The 18,574-nt window shown below is 44.0% G+C and overlaps 1 protein-coding gene across 9 annotated transcripts in view; it reads right to left on the reverse strand.

Annotated features, from left to right (window-relative positions):
• The window catches only part of LOC135512201 (E3 ubiquitin-protein ligase MARCHF8-like), a 140,075-nt gene that overhangs the window by 5,860 nt on the left and 115,641 nt on the right, over positions 1-18,574 (reverse strand). For 7 of the 9 annotated variants that reach the window (XM_064933952.1, XM_064933950.1, XM_064933951.1 and 4 more), the window contains 2 exons: positions 11,128-11,207; positions 9,377-10,691 (listed from right to left, as the gene is read on the reverse strand). In XM_064933952.1, the coding sequence (XP_064790024.1) occupies positions 9,668-10,691; positions 11,128-11,207 (1,104 nt within the window). In that variant the 3' untranslated portion in view covers positions 9,377-9,667. Of the gene's footprint in view, positions 1-1,424; positions 1,561-3,181; positions 3,363-9,376; positions 10,692-11,127; positions 11,208-18,574 lie in introns of those variants that run through there. The other 2 variants (XM_064933957.1, XM_064933956.1) reach the window with 1 other exon arrangement.

Below are 18,574 nucleotides of genomic sequence, written 5' to 3' on the forward strand. Positions count from 1 at the left end.
GCTGAAAGGGGAGCTGAACTTCCTGATCTAGCCTTGGTTTCAATTCTCCTCACTAGGAAATGCGACTGAGATGGAGATTTTTTGGAGGCGTGCTTTGATGTGGGTGTCTTGTGTATGTGTTCGAACGTGGGAAGCGTTTTGTCTTTTTACTCTGCCAAAACAGTGCACAGTTAGTCACTCACCCTTCTAGACAACTTGAAACAGTCTAACCAGGTCTTGTGTCTGGAAGTAGCCAAGACTACCTAGCAAGATAGGCAACTTCTTTCGCCAATTAGCTTCATCCGGATAGCCTATCTATGGGGCTAGTTCGGGACCGTCAATACATTTCACAATGTAAATGGAACAATATTTTCATGTTGCACATCTTTTAGTTGTTTTATTAAATGCTTTCAATATTTGTATATGCATTTCTACAATTTAGAGTTGGTTTGAGGTTAAGTCATTGAAATGTGGAACTATTGACATTTTAAAATAGTGTCCCATGTACATTGTGTAATTTACTGATGTTCCCTAACTAGCTCCATAGGGATATCGAATTTCGGACAATTTTGACCATGGGCATTACGATCGGATGCTCTTAGAATTGATGATTACTTGGATGATGCCATCTGTGGGCATGTGGGCAGGATTGAAATAAACCAAATTCAAGGAAAACTGTTACGATACCCTTCATTCAGTGACATACCATTTTTTCCTAATTATCTCAAAAATCTCTGTTTTGAATGAGACTGACTATATGACCAAAAGTATCATATTTTGTATATTTCACACTAGAATACATGTTTTACCGAAGAAGTTGTTTATTGCCTTCAGTTGCTCTTTACCAGACCCAGAAAAACAGTTCTAATTGTCTTGCACCATGCTGAGAGTGCTGTCTACCAAATGACTTGATGTAATAAGAGAGAGATAAAGAGAGAGATACAGTGGGTACTTACTCATTATAACAAAGAAATATCACAAACACTGACCTTTGATTTATAATGATCAACACAACATGACAATCTGCATGAACGGGCCTGACCCGAGAGTAGGGAAAGGGGATACCTAGTCAGTTGTACATTTCTTCCACATTTAACCCAACCCTTCTGAATCAGCGCGGGGGGCTGCCTTAATCTACACCCACTTAATCTTAACTGACATCTATGTCATCGGCGCCCGGGGAACAGTTGTTGTTGGGGGTTAACTGCCTTGCTCAGGGGCAGAACGGCAGATTTGTTTCACCTTGTCGGCTCTGGGATTCAAACCAGCAACCTTTCAGTTACTGGTCCAAAGCTCTTAACCGCCAGTCTACCTAGAGAGAGAGAGTGTGTGTGTGTTTGTGTGTGTGTGTGTGTGATGGGGTTTTTGCCATGCAGTGAAAGTATTGAAGTGTGTGCAGTGTCCATTCTGAGGGGTGTTGTGGTGGTTTTGGTGCCTGTGGTGACCTGTTCTGATCTCGTCTGCAGTGCGGTCAATGAGCACGTAGAGGGACCACACCACGCAAGTTATGGCGATGACATGGAACGTCACAGAACACATGATCTTCCTCCTCTCACTGGACGTCATCTGGAGCTTCTCCCACTGAGAGAAAGAGGGGAGGGATGGAGGGAGGGAGGGAGTTTAAAAACGAAAGAGTTTAAGTCAGATACACACATTTAAATATTCATTGTGTTCTCTCGGACAAGGTTTGGGCGATTGACCATCAATGGACTATGAGCAGTCTGGCAGAAAGTGCTCGCATGCCCCTTTTCACAAGCTGCTTAAATGAGTGCTAAATATTTGATGGCCATCATTCTGTGTGTGTTATGTGGATCATTCAGTCACACACTGATGCTGGTTAACTATTTATCAGCTGTCCAGTACTACTCAACCTCTTATAGATCCAACACACTGGACTGTTTCTTTATTGATCCATGAAACCCATTAAAATCAATGGTCAAAGTCAAATACATGACGAAAGGTTTTGCTACATTATACCTCCTGAATATCAGATGCAATCTCTCAATAACCTTCATAGATGTCAACATGCTTTGAAATGATTTATGACAAACATGAAATTAATGTAGACAATTTATTGGCATTGATTCAAGGAAAGGGAGAGATGAGAGTGGAGGAGAGGAGAGGTATGACATAATATAGAATGGGGAGAGGACAAATTAGTGAATAGGAAGAAAAGGAGCAGGGAGGGAAAGTGGACTTCTCTTCCCATCCACTGTTCCTTGGCAGAAAGGAGGTATAGATCTGTCTTCCTTGGCGATAGAGCCCAGTGTGCCAGTCCTATAAACCAATATCCTGGCACCATGACTTTCTGAATAATGCAACATTTACAGAGGAACAGAGGTAGATAATAAAGACACTTCATCCTGATGGAGAGGAGAGAGGAGGAGGAGGAAGAGGAGGAGGGTGAGAGATGATGAGGAGGAGGGGGAGAGAGGAGGAGGAGGGGAGAGGGAGAGAGAGCGGAGGAGGAGGAGGGAGAGAGAGGAGGGGGATGAAGAGGAGAAGGAGGGAGAGAGAGGAGGAGGAAGGAGATAGAGAGAGAGAGAGAGAGAGAAGAGGAGGAGGGAGAGAGAGGAGGAGGAGGGGGAGAGAGAGGATGAGGAGGAGGGTGAGAGAGGAGAGAGGAGGAGGGTGAGAGAGGAGAGAGAGGATGAGGATGAGGGGGAGAGAGGAGGAGGAAGAGGAGGGTGAGAGAGGAGAGAGAGGATGAGGAGGAGGAGGGGGAGAGAGGAGGAGGAAGAGGAGGAGGAGGAGGATGGAGAAAGAGGAGGAGGAGGGAGAGAGAGGATGAGGATTTGGCCTGGTTTCCATGATATTGTACTGAATTAACCCAGGATCTAAATTAACCTGATAACTAACTAACAGAATTTAAGTGCTTTTGTTCAGTTTATCATTTTAATTAAAATGTTGAATCTGCAAGCGTTAAAGATTGATAAATTCCTTAAATAAGACTGTATCATGTCAAAATCACTCGAAACCAATTGCAAAAGCCCAAAACCCAATGTCACGCTACTCTTATCAGTATTAGATAAATAAAACAGCTTTCTGTCTTGTCGGTGTCTTCGACTAGGATTCACATCTGCATGTTCTGGTCACAGTCATCTCTGGGAGTGTAGAACTAGAACAGAATGAGTATAGTATGCGCACACACACCCCCCTCACCCCCACAAACACACACACACACACACACCTTTAGTCTCACCTTGCGAAGGGGTTTGAGCTTGGTCTCCATGATGAACTGGTACTTGCAGAGTTCACAGCAGCGTGTGTCTGAGGACTTGATCCACTGCTGCAGGCACGCTTGGTGGACGAAGCGTAAGCTGCCTGTACAGTTGCACGGTGTTATCAGTGGGCTGTCATCGTCTCCTTCGCAGTGACAGATCCTACAGAGAGAGACACAGACACAGATTAGTAGACCATAGCAGATACTCAGACAAAAGACAGTCTCTAGACAGTTACTGATCCAGAGTTAACACACTCTCAGTGACCCTAAAGGAGTATACAGACAGGACTCCGGAGGCACAATACAGCCCAGACAGAGACACAAATCAGTGATGTTACCAGGAAATGTAGATATCAGAGTCTATATCAGACACAGACAGACATACTGATCACATCTGAACTAATAACACAACCCCAACACAGAGACTATGTCCCCAAGAGGAAACTCAATAATGACAAACTAATGTAATTATTCCCAAATCAACTTCACAGTCATGAATCATTTGCTGTTTTCTGAGAGACATGGGTGGGAGGTGTCATAATACCCATACAACTGGAAATTGGAAATGATTCCAATAATTTTCCCACCATAAACTTTTCCCACAGGGGATTTTAGAAACACTTAAAATAAGGGCTGTGTTTTGTGTAGGTTTACCCTGGTGTGACGTTTTGATAACCATGTCAATCTCTCTCAGACAAGGTGACTTCTAAAATCCCCTGTGGGAAAAATGAATGGTGAAAAAACGATTGGAACCATTTCCCTGTTTGACCGCTATTATGACTCATACTGTGGTACTCATCCATAGGGAAGGCCAAGAATGACATGTATAGTTTGTTACAGTATGGATTACAAATACAACAACTTAAAGGTATTTTACATCAGCAGCATTCAGCGTTGAGGGGCATGAGATCACTATAGTGACTCTGCGCACACAGACGCCCCTCTATTGAGAATTCTGAGCATTCACACACACACACACACCCCATACACGTTCAATCAAATATCTGCTCCTTCACAGGAAATGTATATTTCAGGGAACCAATCAGATCTGTAACATTGCACCTCTTCTCTCTACCAACTTGCTTCTCTGTCCGGTCTCTTTCTCTCACGCTGTCTCTGTCTCTCTCTTTCTCTCCCTCCTCACCAGTAAAGCAGATCTGTGGTAGCTGCTGCCAGTGTTGCAGGTGTACATAGTATGGAAGCTACAAATAACCTCCACTGAGTGTGTGTGTGTGTGTGTGTGTGTGTGTGTGTGTGTGTGTGTGTGTGTGTGTGTGTGTGTGTGTGTGTGTGTGTGTGTGTGTGTGTGTGTGTGTGTGTGTGTGTGTGTGTGTGTGTGTGTGTGTGTCAAGAGAGAAATAAGAAGAAGCAGGAAGTGGGAAAGGAGGACAATCGATGGAGAGACAAATTGAGAGAGAGAGAGAGAGAGAGAGAGAGAGAGAGAGAGAGAGAGAGAGAGAGAGAGGAGGGTGGGATTAGACTCACTGCTGAAAATGCAGAGTAACTTGTAAGGGCAGTCAATACTCTCCACACACACACACCCCTGCCCACACCCACACCCACACACACACACTCCCATCTCCACAATCTGACAGGCTAATATAAAATGAGGGCAGAGAGCAGGAGCACAAGACGATTGAAATTTCGGGCAAATGTGGCCTTTGTCAGAATACCGACCTTGCCCTCTAACAGAGCTGAGCCGAAACAGAACAGAGACAGACATGAATCCTCAATGAGCCTGCTTCACAACACAAGGCTACAAAAAGTCCTGGCTGATTTGAAATAGGAAGATATGAGGTGGTTTTATGTGAAACAGAATAGGATTGTGTTGAGTAAAGGGAGCTATGGGTCAAAGTGGTTTTATATAAAACAGAATAGGATTGTGTTGAGTAAAGGGAACTATGGGTCAAAGTGGTTTTATATAAAACAGAATAGGATTGTGTTGAGTAAAGGGAGCTATGGGTCAAAGTGGTTTTATGTGAAACAGAATAAGATTGTGTTGAGTAAAGGGAGCTATGGGTCAAAGTGGTTTTATATAAAACAGAATAGGATTGTGTTGAGTATTGGGAGCTATGGGATGAATTGGTTTTATATAAAACAGAATAGGATTGTGTTGAGTAAATGGAGCTATGGGATAAAGTGGTGGTAATTATCTGGCAGAAAAACCAACCACTGTAGTTGAGATGGTCACAGTTTGGTTTAAAATATATTGCCCTTTCTCTCACCCAATACGGTTGGCTTCACTTCAAAATGAATGTAAAATGAAGGCATAATTTTTGTTCAAACAGAGTAAAGGGCAATTCCTTGAAGATTAATACTTAACATGAAACTAGTGATTTTCCTCAAGGCCTAAAGACACTTGAAAATCACCTGCCATTGTAATTTACTGACAAAGCTTCTTAGTTGTCCTTGACAAGTGTTATAGAGCCATATTACATTGAACTACAATGAAAACAGCATTTTGCATGATATTCAGTCAGAATAAAATAACAAAACAGAGCAGAAAAGAAGAAAGGAAAGAACAGAGACTGAGAGCACAGCAGGGTTTAGAAATAAGTTGGTCAAAGAAGTGCCTCCTGTCTGATCATAACCATGAGGTCGATCACACACACACACGCACGCACACACACACACACACACACACACACACACACACACACACACACACACACACACACACACACACACACACACACACACACACACACACACACACACACACACACACACACACACACACACACACACACCTTGGTTAAGGGGGAGGTGAGTGTAGCGAGTCAGTTAGAGTTTGATCTGCCCAAAGCCTCACAAGATTAAACGACAACATGAACAAAGGAGGAGTCGAGGTGGTGGAAGATGGAGTGGGATGGCGGAGTAGATGGGGGGATAAAGAAGAGGTGGTGTTTATTGCTGGGGGCGGTTGTTGTGGTGTGTTTGTATTGCAGCTCTGCAAAGCAAGTTGATTCCCTCAATCCGTCTCACTAATTTAGAAGAGTTAACGAGAGATTATAAACAACACGTACCACACCAGACTGAGTCCATAATGGTTTTCATAAAGTATGTGTACCAGTATTCAGATGTGTGAGACAGTGCTTTACCAGACGACTGAGAGCTGTTCCTAAGCTCTCTGTTGATTGGCAAATAAATTGGCTGTGTTGGTGGACATTTTATGCACTGCTGGCTTGCTGGGAATATTACAGAAACAGGGATTACTGTGCTCCGTCAGCCAGAACACGTCTTGTTGAGCAGAGATAGTGAGATGGCAGGTGCCAGAGAGTATCTCGACATGCAACACATTCAAATGCCAGCGGGAAACACGGGTTAAAATGATGATGGAAACCGGATGACAGAGAAACAAAGATAACTTCATTATAACGTCTGTGTATTCCTGCAGAGATGTACGATCTTCATTTGACCTACATTGTCACAGCAAAAGGATCTTGCAGTAACAGGATTTGAACGTTTAGTCCATAACGTTGCTTGATCAGTGGTTAGGCTATTAGGTGGGTTAAAGTATACATGAAGAGTGCAATACTGTTAAAACAATCATGTGTTAGTGTAGGTTTTCAGTGAATTTATGGAAATCAAGAAGCTCATCTGCATTTCCTCATCTGAAAATTCTCAGCATCAAAATTCTGTCTCTCCAACTCCCACTGTACTGATATCTCTTGCACCACATTTGTGCTGGCTCGATTTCTGATAATTTCCTCTTGTTCAGGTCGACTCAAACCAGGGAGAGCCACTCCAATAATGTGTCAGAAAGATTGTTTTATTCGGTTAATAGCCAGGACAGAACAGAACAGAGCAGACAAAACAGGAAGGATTTGGATAAGTGGTGATCTCAGTCCATCAGGATTGGATGACAATTCCATTTAAATTCCAGTCAATTCAGGAAGTACACTGAAATTCCAATTCCAATTCCAATTCTCTTCAATGCTTTTCAATGAGGAAAATGTGTAATTGGAATTTGGTTTACTTTCTGAATTGCCTGGAATTAAATTAGAATTGTCTCAACCCTGCAGTCCATGTGTGTGTCCCAAATGGCACCCTATTCCTTCTATAGTGCATTGCTTTTGACCAGGGTGCATAGGGCCATATAAAGGGAATAGGGTCCAATTAAAGCTCCTTGGGCTCCCGAGTGGCGCAGAGGTCTAAGGCACTGCACCTCAGTGCTAGAGGCGTCACTACAGACACCCTGGTTGGAATCCAGGCTGTATCACAACCGGCAGGGATTGGGACTACCATAGGGCGGCACACAATTGGCCCAGCATTGTCCGGGTTTGGCTGGTGTAGGCCGTCATTGTAAATAAGAATTTGTTCTTAACTGACTTGCCTAGTTAAATAAAGGTTATTTAACCTCTGACTCTACAGGAAGTACAGAGCAGTGGCGGTCGGTGTCGTTTAAGATGAGGGAGGACAATATAATTTTTTTATGAGCATGGCCTTATTTCTATTACAGCATATTGGATGACTGTCATTCATATTCCATTCACACAGCTCAATATAACATCGATAGGTTTAGGCTACTACATGATACTCACCTTTTCTCTGCACCCATCATGAGGTTGCTCCACCCTAACTTGGCCTATGAATGAACGTTTCCAGGTCAAGAGACATTTTTAGTAATCAAGGTGGCAGACAGTGACACATTCAATACCACCTTGCACACTCTTGCCTGCATCGATCAATTGCAAACAAGAGTTTCTATTGGACAAATTCAGGTATGTTTATCCCAGTTTCTTTCCATTTTCTTTTGTTTAAGCAATGTTTTTCAACAGAATCGGCGGAATGAATACACCCCTGATCACATGCAGACACAATTAACTTTCTTAGCAGCCACATACAAACAGCATGATAATTTTTGCTCATTGTATAATTCCTTATCTTATATTGGGGCGGGGTAGCCTAGTGGTTAGAGGCAGGGTAGCCTAGTGGTTAGAGAGGTGGACTTGTAACCGGAAGGTTGCAAGTTCAAACCCTTGAGCTGACAAGATACAAATCTGTCATTCTGCCCATGAACAGGCACCCACTGTTCCGAGGCTGTCATTGAAAATAAGAATTTGTTCTTAACTGACTTGCCTAGTAAAATAAATAAATCTATGCTCTCTCTCTTTCCCTTCAATTGTGGACTTAAGTGCACAACACATGAGAAGTTGTTTCCAAACCAAACCTTCAAATAATTACCGCTACACACAGCCTACATCGTTGTCAGCATATTAGCTAACATCATAGTCAACATAGCTAAACCCAATACAATCATGCAGTGCGGTGTACGTTTAGCTGTTATACCGTCGGGCCCCGGTGAAAATAATACCAAAAGCTTACCTTGATTTGGAAGAGGTTCCAGCGTTGGATAGCCATAGCCTGCTAGCTAACATAGCATCCTCCACTGTTTGAGTAGGCTAAACTAGCTAGCTGCATTCACTAGCTTAGTGAATATACAACAACAACAAAAAATATACAACAAAATAAAGCTAGCCCTCTTTCGCTCCATCTCTCTAGCTTCTCCTTCATTTTTAAAGAATTTAATTTGTTCAAAACTGCTCAACTATTGTCCTTCTCTCTATTTGAGTCAACTACTCACCACATTTTATGCACTGTAGTGCTCGCTAGCTGTAGCTTATGCTTTCAGTACTAGATTAATTCTCTGATCCTTTGATTGGGTGGACAACAGTTCATGCTTCAAGAGGTCTGATAGGTTGGAGGACGTTCTCCGGAAGTTGTCATAATTACTGCGTAAATCTATGGAAGGGAGTGAGAACCATGAGCCTCCTAGGCTTTGTATTGAAGTCAATGTACCCAGAGGAGGACTGAAACTTGCTGTCCTCCGCCTTCACCATAGTGCTACACTACAGAGTGATGTTGAGGCTACTGTAGAGCTTCATTTCAAAATAGTGTGTTTTAATAATTTATTGGGTCACACATGAATACATTTAGTATAGTGTTATCAAAAACGGATAACTTTTTAATGTTTCACAATTTTTATTAAATTCACTGAGGATGGTTCTCCCCTTCCTCCTCTGAGGAGCCTCCACTGGTACAGAGGAGGAGTGATAAATCAGAACACCTTCATCCAAAAGCACTTGCTCCCTCTCGCCCTTTCTTTTTGTCTTTCTCTCTCCTCTGTCTGTCCCCCCCCCCCCCCGCCACCACCACCCCCACCATGCCTACTGTCTCTGTGGATGACCAGCAAGATAATTATTTAAATTATATATTTTTCAATTTAAAAATAACAGCCACGCAAGCATACTTGAAGAGTAGACCACAGTGTGACTGACCATTCCATTCCAGCTAGTGCCTGATAGCACATTCACTACCACTTCACAGGAGGGATGGGTAGGGCTCTACCACGTCATATCACAGGAGGTGTAGGCAGGATCCAGCCATGGAATTGTATGTGTCTCTACCACATCACATCACGGGGATGAGCAGGAGGAGTCTACCACTTCACACACAGGGGGGTCACAATCCAGGAATCACCCACCTGCAGCAGTCTCCGGACAGCGAATAGGGAGAGAGCGGGCCTGGCGTGAGAGGCCCCATTTTGTCAGAATGGGCAGGTGACGAACACCGGTCTAGAATTGAAAAACGGTCCAGATCGCTGTCTTCGTCCATGTAGCAAAGGGGGGCTGCCCCAAGCAGACCCGAATCCCTACTTCTGGCACCACTTCCTGGGGCTCCAGCCCCTGTCCAAGTTCCGGTCTCTCCCTGGGGGATCTCAAACACATCGTCATCCCCCAGGAGGCCATCTGTTCCCCCCAGGGGAGGCTCATTGCCCCCCATTAGGGTGCTGGAGGATTTGGTGATGTGGAGGCGGGAGGCATAGCTACCCAGCTCAGAACACTGTAGACTGGCAGAGGTAGAGGAGCGAGAGAAGGGGAGGAAGAGGCGGAGGAGTTTGGAGCTGGGCGGGTGAAGGTGGGAGTTAGGAGGTGGTGGAGGAGGAGGAGGATGGATGCCGGAACAGTGAGGTTGGAAGCAGTGTTCGTGGGTGAGGTACTTGTAGTTGTTGGTGAATGAGGGAACGAGGTGAGGGTGTGTGCGGGTGAGTGTGTGCGTGGGGAAGGGAGGATGGTTTGAGGCCTGGTGTGTGAGTGTGGCTGCTTTGCCGTTGAACATCTTGGACTTCTGGTCCGTGTTGGGTTGTTTAGGTTTCACATCCAGCTCTCCTTCAGAACAGGTCCGGTCTACGAAGTGCAGTCCGCTACAGAGGCTGTCAATGCGCTGGCCCACATCGCTCAGAGAGTGAGAGAACTTCAGCGTCCCGTTGACAGTGGAGGGGCGGAGCAATGAAAGCCATTCCGTCCCGAAGGAGTTCCCGCCCTGGCCTTTGGAGGGCTTGAAGGCTGGGGGGGTGTCCAGGCGGAGTGTTGTCACAGAGATGCCCCCTCCTGAACCCTGAGAGGTTTTGCTGTTGGAGTTCATCAGAACCACAGTGGTCTGCAAAGGCTTCTGGTAGCCCTGGTCTGGAGATGTGGCGGCAAGGCTGTGTGTGAGGGATCGGAGGGATGGAGGTTGGAGGAGGGGATACAGGAAGGGATGGTCGGGCAGACGATAGCAGAAAACCAGTACAGGAGAGAAGGAGAGATGGGTAGAAAAAATATATATGAAATGAAACAAAAGGCCAGCATGCTTCAAACAAAACATATAAAGGAAAGGATGGAGAGTTATATCAAACTCCCCCCTGACAGAGAGCACAAAGGGGTTGGCATAAAGCAGAACACCATTTCTGGACAATAAAGTATTATTCTTCAGTACAGTGTAGTACTCCTCACTGCCATATCTAGTTCCCATCTATTCTGTTTAGCATCAGACAACACCATCTGTAACACATCAGCAGATGTCATGGTTGGAGGGTTACAGGTCAGGGGCTCAGGGGTTAGAGTTTAAAGGATTATTGTTTAAAGGTGTGTGTACAGTACCTGCAGATGTCCTGGTTGGAGGGGGTGACCGATGACCGTGAAAAGCTGCATGGGGCGTTGACGGAGGTGGGACTCCCCGCCTGAGGAAGAGAGAGAGAGTGAAACACAAATATAATTCCGATTTGTCTCATCGGCATCACCAGAAAAATAGTAACATTGGGCTTCATTAACAATAAAGAGAAAGAGCTGGCCTCCGATTAGCTCTGTATCTTCCTCAGATAGCAAGCCGTTAGTTAGCTAGCAAGGGTATTTTCTGAGACTGCCAATGGAAATATCTCCAATTTTAGAGAACTCGCAAATAGCTTATGTAGAACTTCATCCAGTCTATATTACTACACTTACACAGAATGCATCATAAAGATGGCATGTACTGACGCACAGCGTGATAAAAACAACAACCACACTGACAGAGTCCAGGAGATAAAAGGGATTCAGAGCTGTCAAGAGTGCCGACCAAACTCATACAAATATACACAGTACAGCTGGCTGTTAGTTCACATTACATTACCACTAGCTGGCATCTGACGGAATTATTTCAAACGGCAAAACATTTGAAAAATCCACAACTGGAAAACCAGTTTCAAAATCTAACAACTTCTGCAGATACTCGTATTTTCAGTTGGTCGGTTTATTAATTGTCTGTTAATTTAACAGTTGAACGTGAAAGTGTTAAAACATTTTCCATAGACTCAATGAAGTACTTCAAAACTGCCACACGAGCCTGGATTTCAAATGCTGCTGTGATGGCACACAGATATGGGAGTTTATCAAAATTGGGTTTGTTTTCAAATTCTTTGTGGATCTGTGTAACCTGAGGGAAATATGTGTATCTAATAGTGTCATACATTTGGCAGGAGGTCAGGAAGTGCAGCTCAGTTTCCACCTCATTCTGTGGGCAGTGTGCACATAGCCTGTCCTCTCTTGTGAGAAAGGCCTACGGCAGCCTTTCTCAACAGCAAGGCTATGCTCACTGAGTCTGTACATAGTCAAAGCATTCCTTAAGTTTGGGTCAGTCACAGTGGTCAGGTATTCTGCCACTGCGTACTCTCTTTTTAGGGCCAAGGAGCATTCTAGTTTGCACTGTTTTTTTGTTGTCTTGCCATCTTGCGCGCGCACACACACACACACACACACACACACACACACACACACACACACACACACACACACACACACACACACACACGAAGAAAAAATGACCGCATGTAGAGGAGCTGTCTTTAAAATCAATCAGATGAGACAATATTTAACTGTGGAAGTAGAACATTTACATAGTGTGTTATTACACACCAGCGAGACTGGGGAAATGAGGAAGGTACTGTGTTAGCTATATCATTTCCAGATATACTGGCTATAATGGCACCGGAGGGGATGGCTGCCGTTTTATGGGTTCGTAACCATCTGTGCTACTTTGTTAGTTTTTTTCTCATTGTTTGTAACTAATTTTGCACATAATGTTGCTGCTACCTTCTCTTATGACCAAAAAGAGAGTCTGGATATCAGCACAGCAAGTACTCATCTCGAACTGGACAATTTTTAAAAATGTAATGAGTCTGACGCGAAGGATATACTGCTTTGTCGAGACAAGTCCAGAATCCCCATTAAATCCCAGACGAGTAGGTAAACCACCGCTACCCTCGTATTATTGGCCAACGTGCAATCATTGGAAAACAAACTTCATGATCTGTGATTAAGACTATACTACCAACGGGACATTAAAAACTGTATTATGTTATTTTTCACCGGCTAAACAACGATAAGTATAATATAGAGCAGGCTGGCATCTCCGTGTTTCGGCAGGGCATAGCAGCTATGTCTAGTAAGATGAGGGGCTGGGGTGTGTGTATATTTGTCAATAACTGCTGGTGCGCCATGTTTAATATTAAAGAGGTCTTGAAGTATTGCTCGCCTGAAGTAGAATACCTCATGATAAGCTGTAGACCACAATATCTATGTTATTGGTAGTCGTCTATTTACCACCAAGAACCGATGCTGGCACTAAGATCCCACTCAACGAGCTGTGTAAGGCCATAAGCAACACAAGAAAATGCTCATCCAGAAGTGGTGCTCCAAGTGGCCGGGGACTTTAATGCAGGCAAACTTAAATCCGTTTTACCTAATTTCTACCAGCATGTCAAGTGTGCAACCAGAGGAAAAACTCTAGACCACCTTTCCTCCACACACAGAGACGCATACAAATCTCTCCCTCGCCCTCCATTGGGCAAATCTGCTTACAATCACTGACAAAACTAAAGCAGGAAGTACCAGTGACTCACTCAATACGGACGTGGTCAGATGACATGGATGCTACGCTACAGGACTGTTTTTCTAGCACAGACTGGGATTCATCTAATGGCATTGAGGAGTATACTACCTCAGTCACTGGCTTCATCAAAAAGTGCATTGATGCTGTCGTCCCCACAGTGACCGTACGTACATATCCCAACCAGAAGCCATGGATTACAGGCAACATCCACACGAGCTAACGGCTAGAACTACAGCTTTCAACGAGCAGGACACTAATCTGGACGCTTATAAGAAATCCTGCTATGCCCTCAGACGAACCATCAAACAGGTAAAGCTTCAATACAGGAATAAGATTGAATCCTACTACACCGGCTCTGACGCTTGTCAGATGTGGCAGGGCTTGACAACTATTACAGACTACAAAGAGTAGCCCAGTGACGAGTGCCTACCAGACGAGCTAAATGCCATTTATGCTCGCTTCGAGGCTACCAACACTGAAGCATGCATGAGAGCACCAGCTGTTCCGGGCAACTGCATTATCACTCTCTCACCGTAGCCGACATGAGTAAGACCTTTAAACAGGTCAACATACACAAGTCTGCAGGGCCAGAAGGATTACCAGGACGTGTGCTCCGGGCATGTGCTGACCAACTGGCAGGTGTCTTCACTGACATTTTCAACATGTCCCTGATTGAGTCTGTAATACCAACATGTTTCAAGCAAACCACCATAGTCCCTGTGCCCAAGAACACAAAGGCAACCTGCCTAAATGACTACAGACCTGTAGCACTCACGTCCGTAGGCATGAGGTGCTTTGAAAGACTGATAATGGCTCACAACAACACCATTATCCCAGAAACCCTAGACCCACTCCAATTTGCATACCACCCAAACAGATCCCAGATGATGCAATCTCTATTGCACTCCACACTGCCCTTTCCCACCTGGACAAAAGGAACACGTATGTGTGAATGCTATTCTTTGACTACAGCTCAGTGTTCAACACCATAGTACCCTCAAAGCACTAAGCTAAGGATCCTGGGACTAAACACCTCCCTCTGCAACTGGATCCTGGACTTCCTGACGGGCCACCCCCAGGTGGTGAGGGTAGGTAGCAATACACCTGCCACGCTGATCCTCAACACTGGAGCCCCCCAGGGGTGCGTGCTCAGTCCCCTCCTGTACTCCCTGTTCACCCACGACTGCATGGCCAGGCACGACTCCAACACCATCATTAACAGTGGTAGGCCTGATTACTGACAAGGGCGAGACAGCCTATAGGGCTATAGGGCTATTTGATTTGATTTGATTTAGGGAGGAGGTCAGAGACCTGGCCGGGTGGTGCCAGAATAACAACCTATCCCTGAACGTAACCAAGACTAAGGAGATGATTCTGGACTACAGGAAAAGGAAGACCAAGCACGCCCCCATTCTCATCGACGGGACTGTAGTGGAGCAGGTTGAGAGCTTCAAGTTCCTTGGTGTCCACATCAACAACAAACTAGAATGGTCCAAACACACCAAGACAGTCGTGAAGAGGGCACGACAAAGCCTATTCCCCCTCAGGAAACTAAAAAGATTTGGAATGAGTCCTGAGATCCTCAAAAGGTTCTACAGCTGCAACATCGAGAGCATCCTGACTAGTTGCATCACTGCCTGGTACGGCAATTGCTCGGTCTCCGAACACAAGGCACTACAGAGGGTAGTGCGTACGGCACAGTACATCACTGTGGCCAAGCTTCCTGCCATCCAGGACCTCTACACCAGGCGGTGTCAGAGGAAGGCCCTAAAAATTGTCAAAGACCCCAGCCACCCCAGTCATAGACTGTTCTCTCTACTACCGCATGGCAAGCGGTACTGGAGTGCCAAGTCTAGGACAAAAAGGCTTCTCAACAGTTTTTACCCCCAAGCCATAAGACTCCTGAACAGGTAATCAAATGGCTACCCGGACTGTTTGCATTGTGTGTTGTCCCCCCCCAACCCCTCATTTACACTGCTGCTACTCTCTGTTTATCATATATGCATCGTCACTTTAACTATACATTCATGTACATACTACCTCAATTGGCCCGACCAACCAGTTCCCCTGCACATTGGCTAACTGGGCTATCTGCATTGTGTCCCACCACCCACCACCTGCCAACCCCTCTTTTATGTTACTGCTACTCTCTGTTCATCATATATGCATAGTCCCTTTAACCATATACTACCTCAATCAGCCTGACAAACCAGTGTCTGTATGTAACCTCGCTACTTTTATAGCCTCGCTACTGTATATAGTCTGTCTTTTTACTGTTGTTTTGTTTCTTTACTTACCTATTGTTCACCTAATAACTTTTTTGCACTATTGGTTAGAGCCTGTCAGTAAGCATTTCACTGTAAGGGCTACACCTGTTGTATTCGGCGGATTTGATTTGATCCAATCATTGTGTCTGCCAATCTGTATGACTACAACCTCAGATCTGAATGGAACAGGCATTAATGATAATCGGCTATACATTTTACTAACATTTATGCAATATACTTTTTACTTATCTATTCATGATCACCAGAACAACGTCTGTGTGAAGCGGGTGATGAAACAAACAGAAAACTAAAAAGCTCAGAAATGAACCCACAGTCGTGGCACTGGCAAGTTCTAACAGAGCCTGTTAATGTGTGTCAGAATGGACACATCATTTACCATTCCTGTCATTCTCCTCATACCTCAAACACATCTCTATCCAACTCTCTGCTCTTCTCTGTTTGCACAGCCAATATTTCCTTGTTCTTTAAATTTAATTTCCCTTTAGGTATTTCACCTTAGTGAACAAAATGATGGTATGAGTCTTACTGAGGCCAACGACCAAAGCAAATAACTCAGGCTTGGAGAGACCAAGAAGAGGCAGACTCAATTCAACCAAGTAACCATGATAATGACACTTACCGCAATAACAACTAGAAGCAGGCACTGTGTGCTACTGAGACCAGATTCGAATAAAAAAAACGTATTCTACTGCCAATATGGGGCTGTATCACAACCAGCCGTGATTGAGAGTCCCATAGGGCAGTGCAAAATTATGGTTAGGGTTTTGTCCGGGGTAGGCCATAATCTGTCAAAGTGGAAGTAAAATTCTAACATTTGTAAAAAAGAAAAAAAAGAAAGAAAAAAAAGAAAACACTAATATAGCTTGATTAGATTTTTTATTTTAATTTTACCTTTATTTAACTAGGCATGCAGTTAAGAACAAATTCTTATTTTCAATGACGGCCTAGGAACAGTGGGTTAACTGCCTGTTCAGGGGCAGAACGACAGATTTGTACCTTGTCACCTCGAGGATTTGAACTTGCAACCTTCCGGTTACGAGTCCAACACTCTAACCACTAGGCTTATTTACCATCCAAAGTGCAATAAATAACTTCACCATGCTCAAAGGGATATTCAATGTCAGATTTTCTTTTTATTACCCATCTACCAATAGGTGCCCTTTGTGAGGCATTGGAAAAGATCTCTGGTCTTTGTGGTTGAATCTGTGTTTGAAATACACTGCTCGACTGAGGGTCCTTACAGATAATTGCATGTGTGGGGAACAGAGATAAGGTAGTCATTCAAAAAATCATGTTAATCACTATTACTGCACACGTCACAGTGAGTTTATTATGAACTTAGTATGTGACTTAAGCCAATTTTTACTCCTGGACTTATTTAGACTTGCAATAAAAGGGGTTGAATACTTACTGACTCAGGACATTTCAGCTTTTTATTTTTGCAAAACGTTTTTATTTTTTTAAAGCATCCCCAAACCATCACACTACCACCACCATGCTTGACTGTTGGTGGAAGGTTCTTCCTGTGGAATGCAGTGTTTGGTTTTCGTCAGGCATAATTGGGACCAATGTCATCCAAAAAGTTAATCTTTTGAATCATCTGTCCATAGAACATTCTTCCAAGAATCTTGATGATCATCCAGGTTCTTTTTGGCAAAATTGAGTCAACTTTTTGGATGACATTGGTCCCATTATGCCTGACGAAAACCAAACACTGCATTCCATAGTGAGAACCTTATACCAACAGTCAAGCATGGTGGTGGTAGTGTGATGGTCTGGGGATGCTTTGCTGCCTCAGGACCTGGACAACTTGCCTTAATATAAGGAACCATGAATTCTGCTCTGTATCAGAGAATTCTACAGAAGAATGTCAGGCCATCTGTCTGTGAGCTGAAGCGCAGCTGGGTCATGCAGCAAGACAATGAACCAAAACACACAATCAAGCTACATGAAAGTGGCTAAAAAGCAACACACTTGAAGTTTTGAAATGGCCCCGTCAAAGTCCAGACCTAATCGTAATTGAGATGTTGTGGCAGGACTTGAAACGAGCAGTTCATGCTTGAAAACCCACAAATGACAGAGTTAAAGCAGTTCTGCATGCAAGAGTGAGCCAACACTTCCAAAGCATTTGGTTGCAGTCATTGCAGCTAAAGGTGGCACAACCAGTTGTTGAATGTAAGGGGGCAATAATTTTTTTACACAGGGGAATTGGGTGTTGCATAACTTTGTTAACTAAATAAATAAAATAAGTATACTTTTTTTAAACTCAGGTTCCCTTTATCTAATATTAGGTTTTGGTTGAAGATCTGATAACATTCAGTACAAAACATCTGAACAATCTTTTCACAGCACTGTGCAGTTGCAAGTCTTAACGACAACAACATTCTCAGTACCAAAAAAGAAACGTTTTACTTTGTACCTTAGTTGAATACACTGAATAAGTTGGTCTGGATAAGTGGATAAGTAAATGAGCAAAATGTAAATGTAACAATTAACAATTGCAACGCACACTGGGTATTATCATTTTCCTTTTTGGGGGGGCGGAGCTCATTAAAATAATGAGCTCCTTTCTTGTTACCAGGGTGGCATTTACATCCTACCGACTCATGCCACCCGGCTCATACATGGCCAACGGAGAATTGCTATGGTGACAAAGTGACCCTGACTATTAGCAGATGTAAAGACTTTATCCCACTAAGAGGCTCACAGGCTGCTCAGGAGAACACAACCAATCTGTCCCGGCAGAGAGAAGGGAGCGGGGGAGAGGGATAGTGGAGAAAGAAAGAGAGATACGGAGGGTAGATCGAGTGAGGTATGGGGAATAGTATTGTTCCAATATGAGGAACAATCCATGTAACACATCCATATGAAATCAATGTGTTTTTTTAGATCA

This window comes from Oncorhynchus masou, chromosome 24 (assembly GCF_036934945.1).
Source record: "Oncorhynchus masou masou isolate Uvic2021 chromosome 24, UVic_Omas_1.1, whole genome shotgun sequence".
NCBI lineage: Eukaryota > Metazoa > Chordata > Actinopteri > Salmoniformes > Salmonidae > Oncorhynchus > Oncorhynchus masou.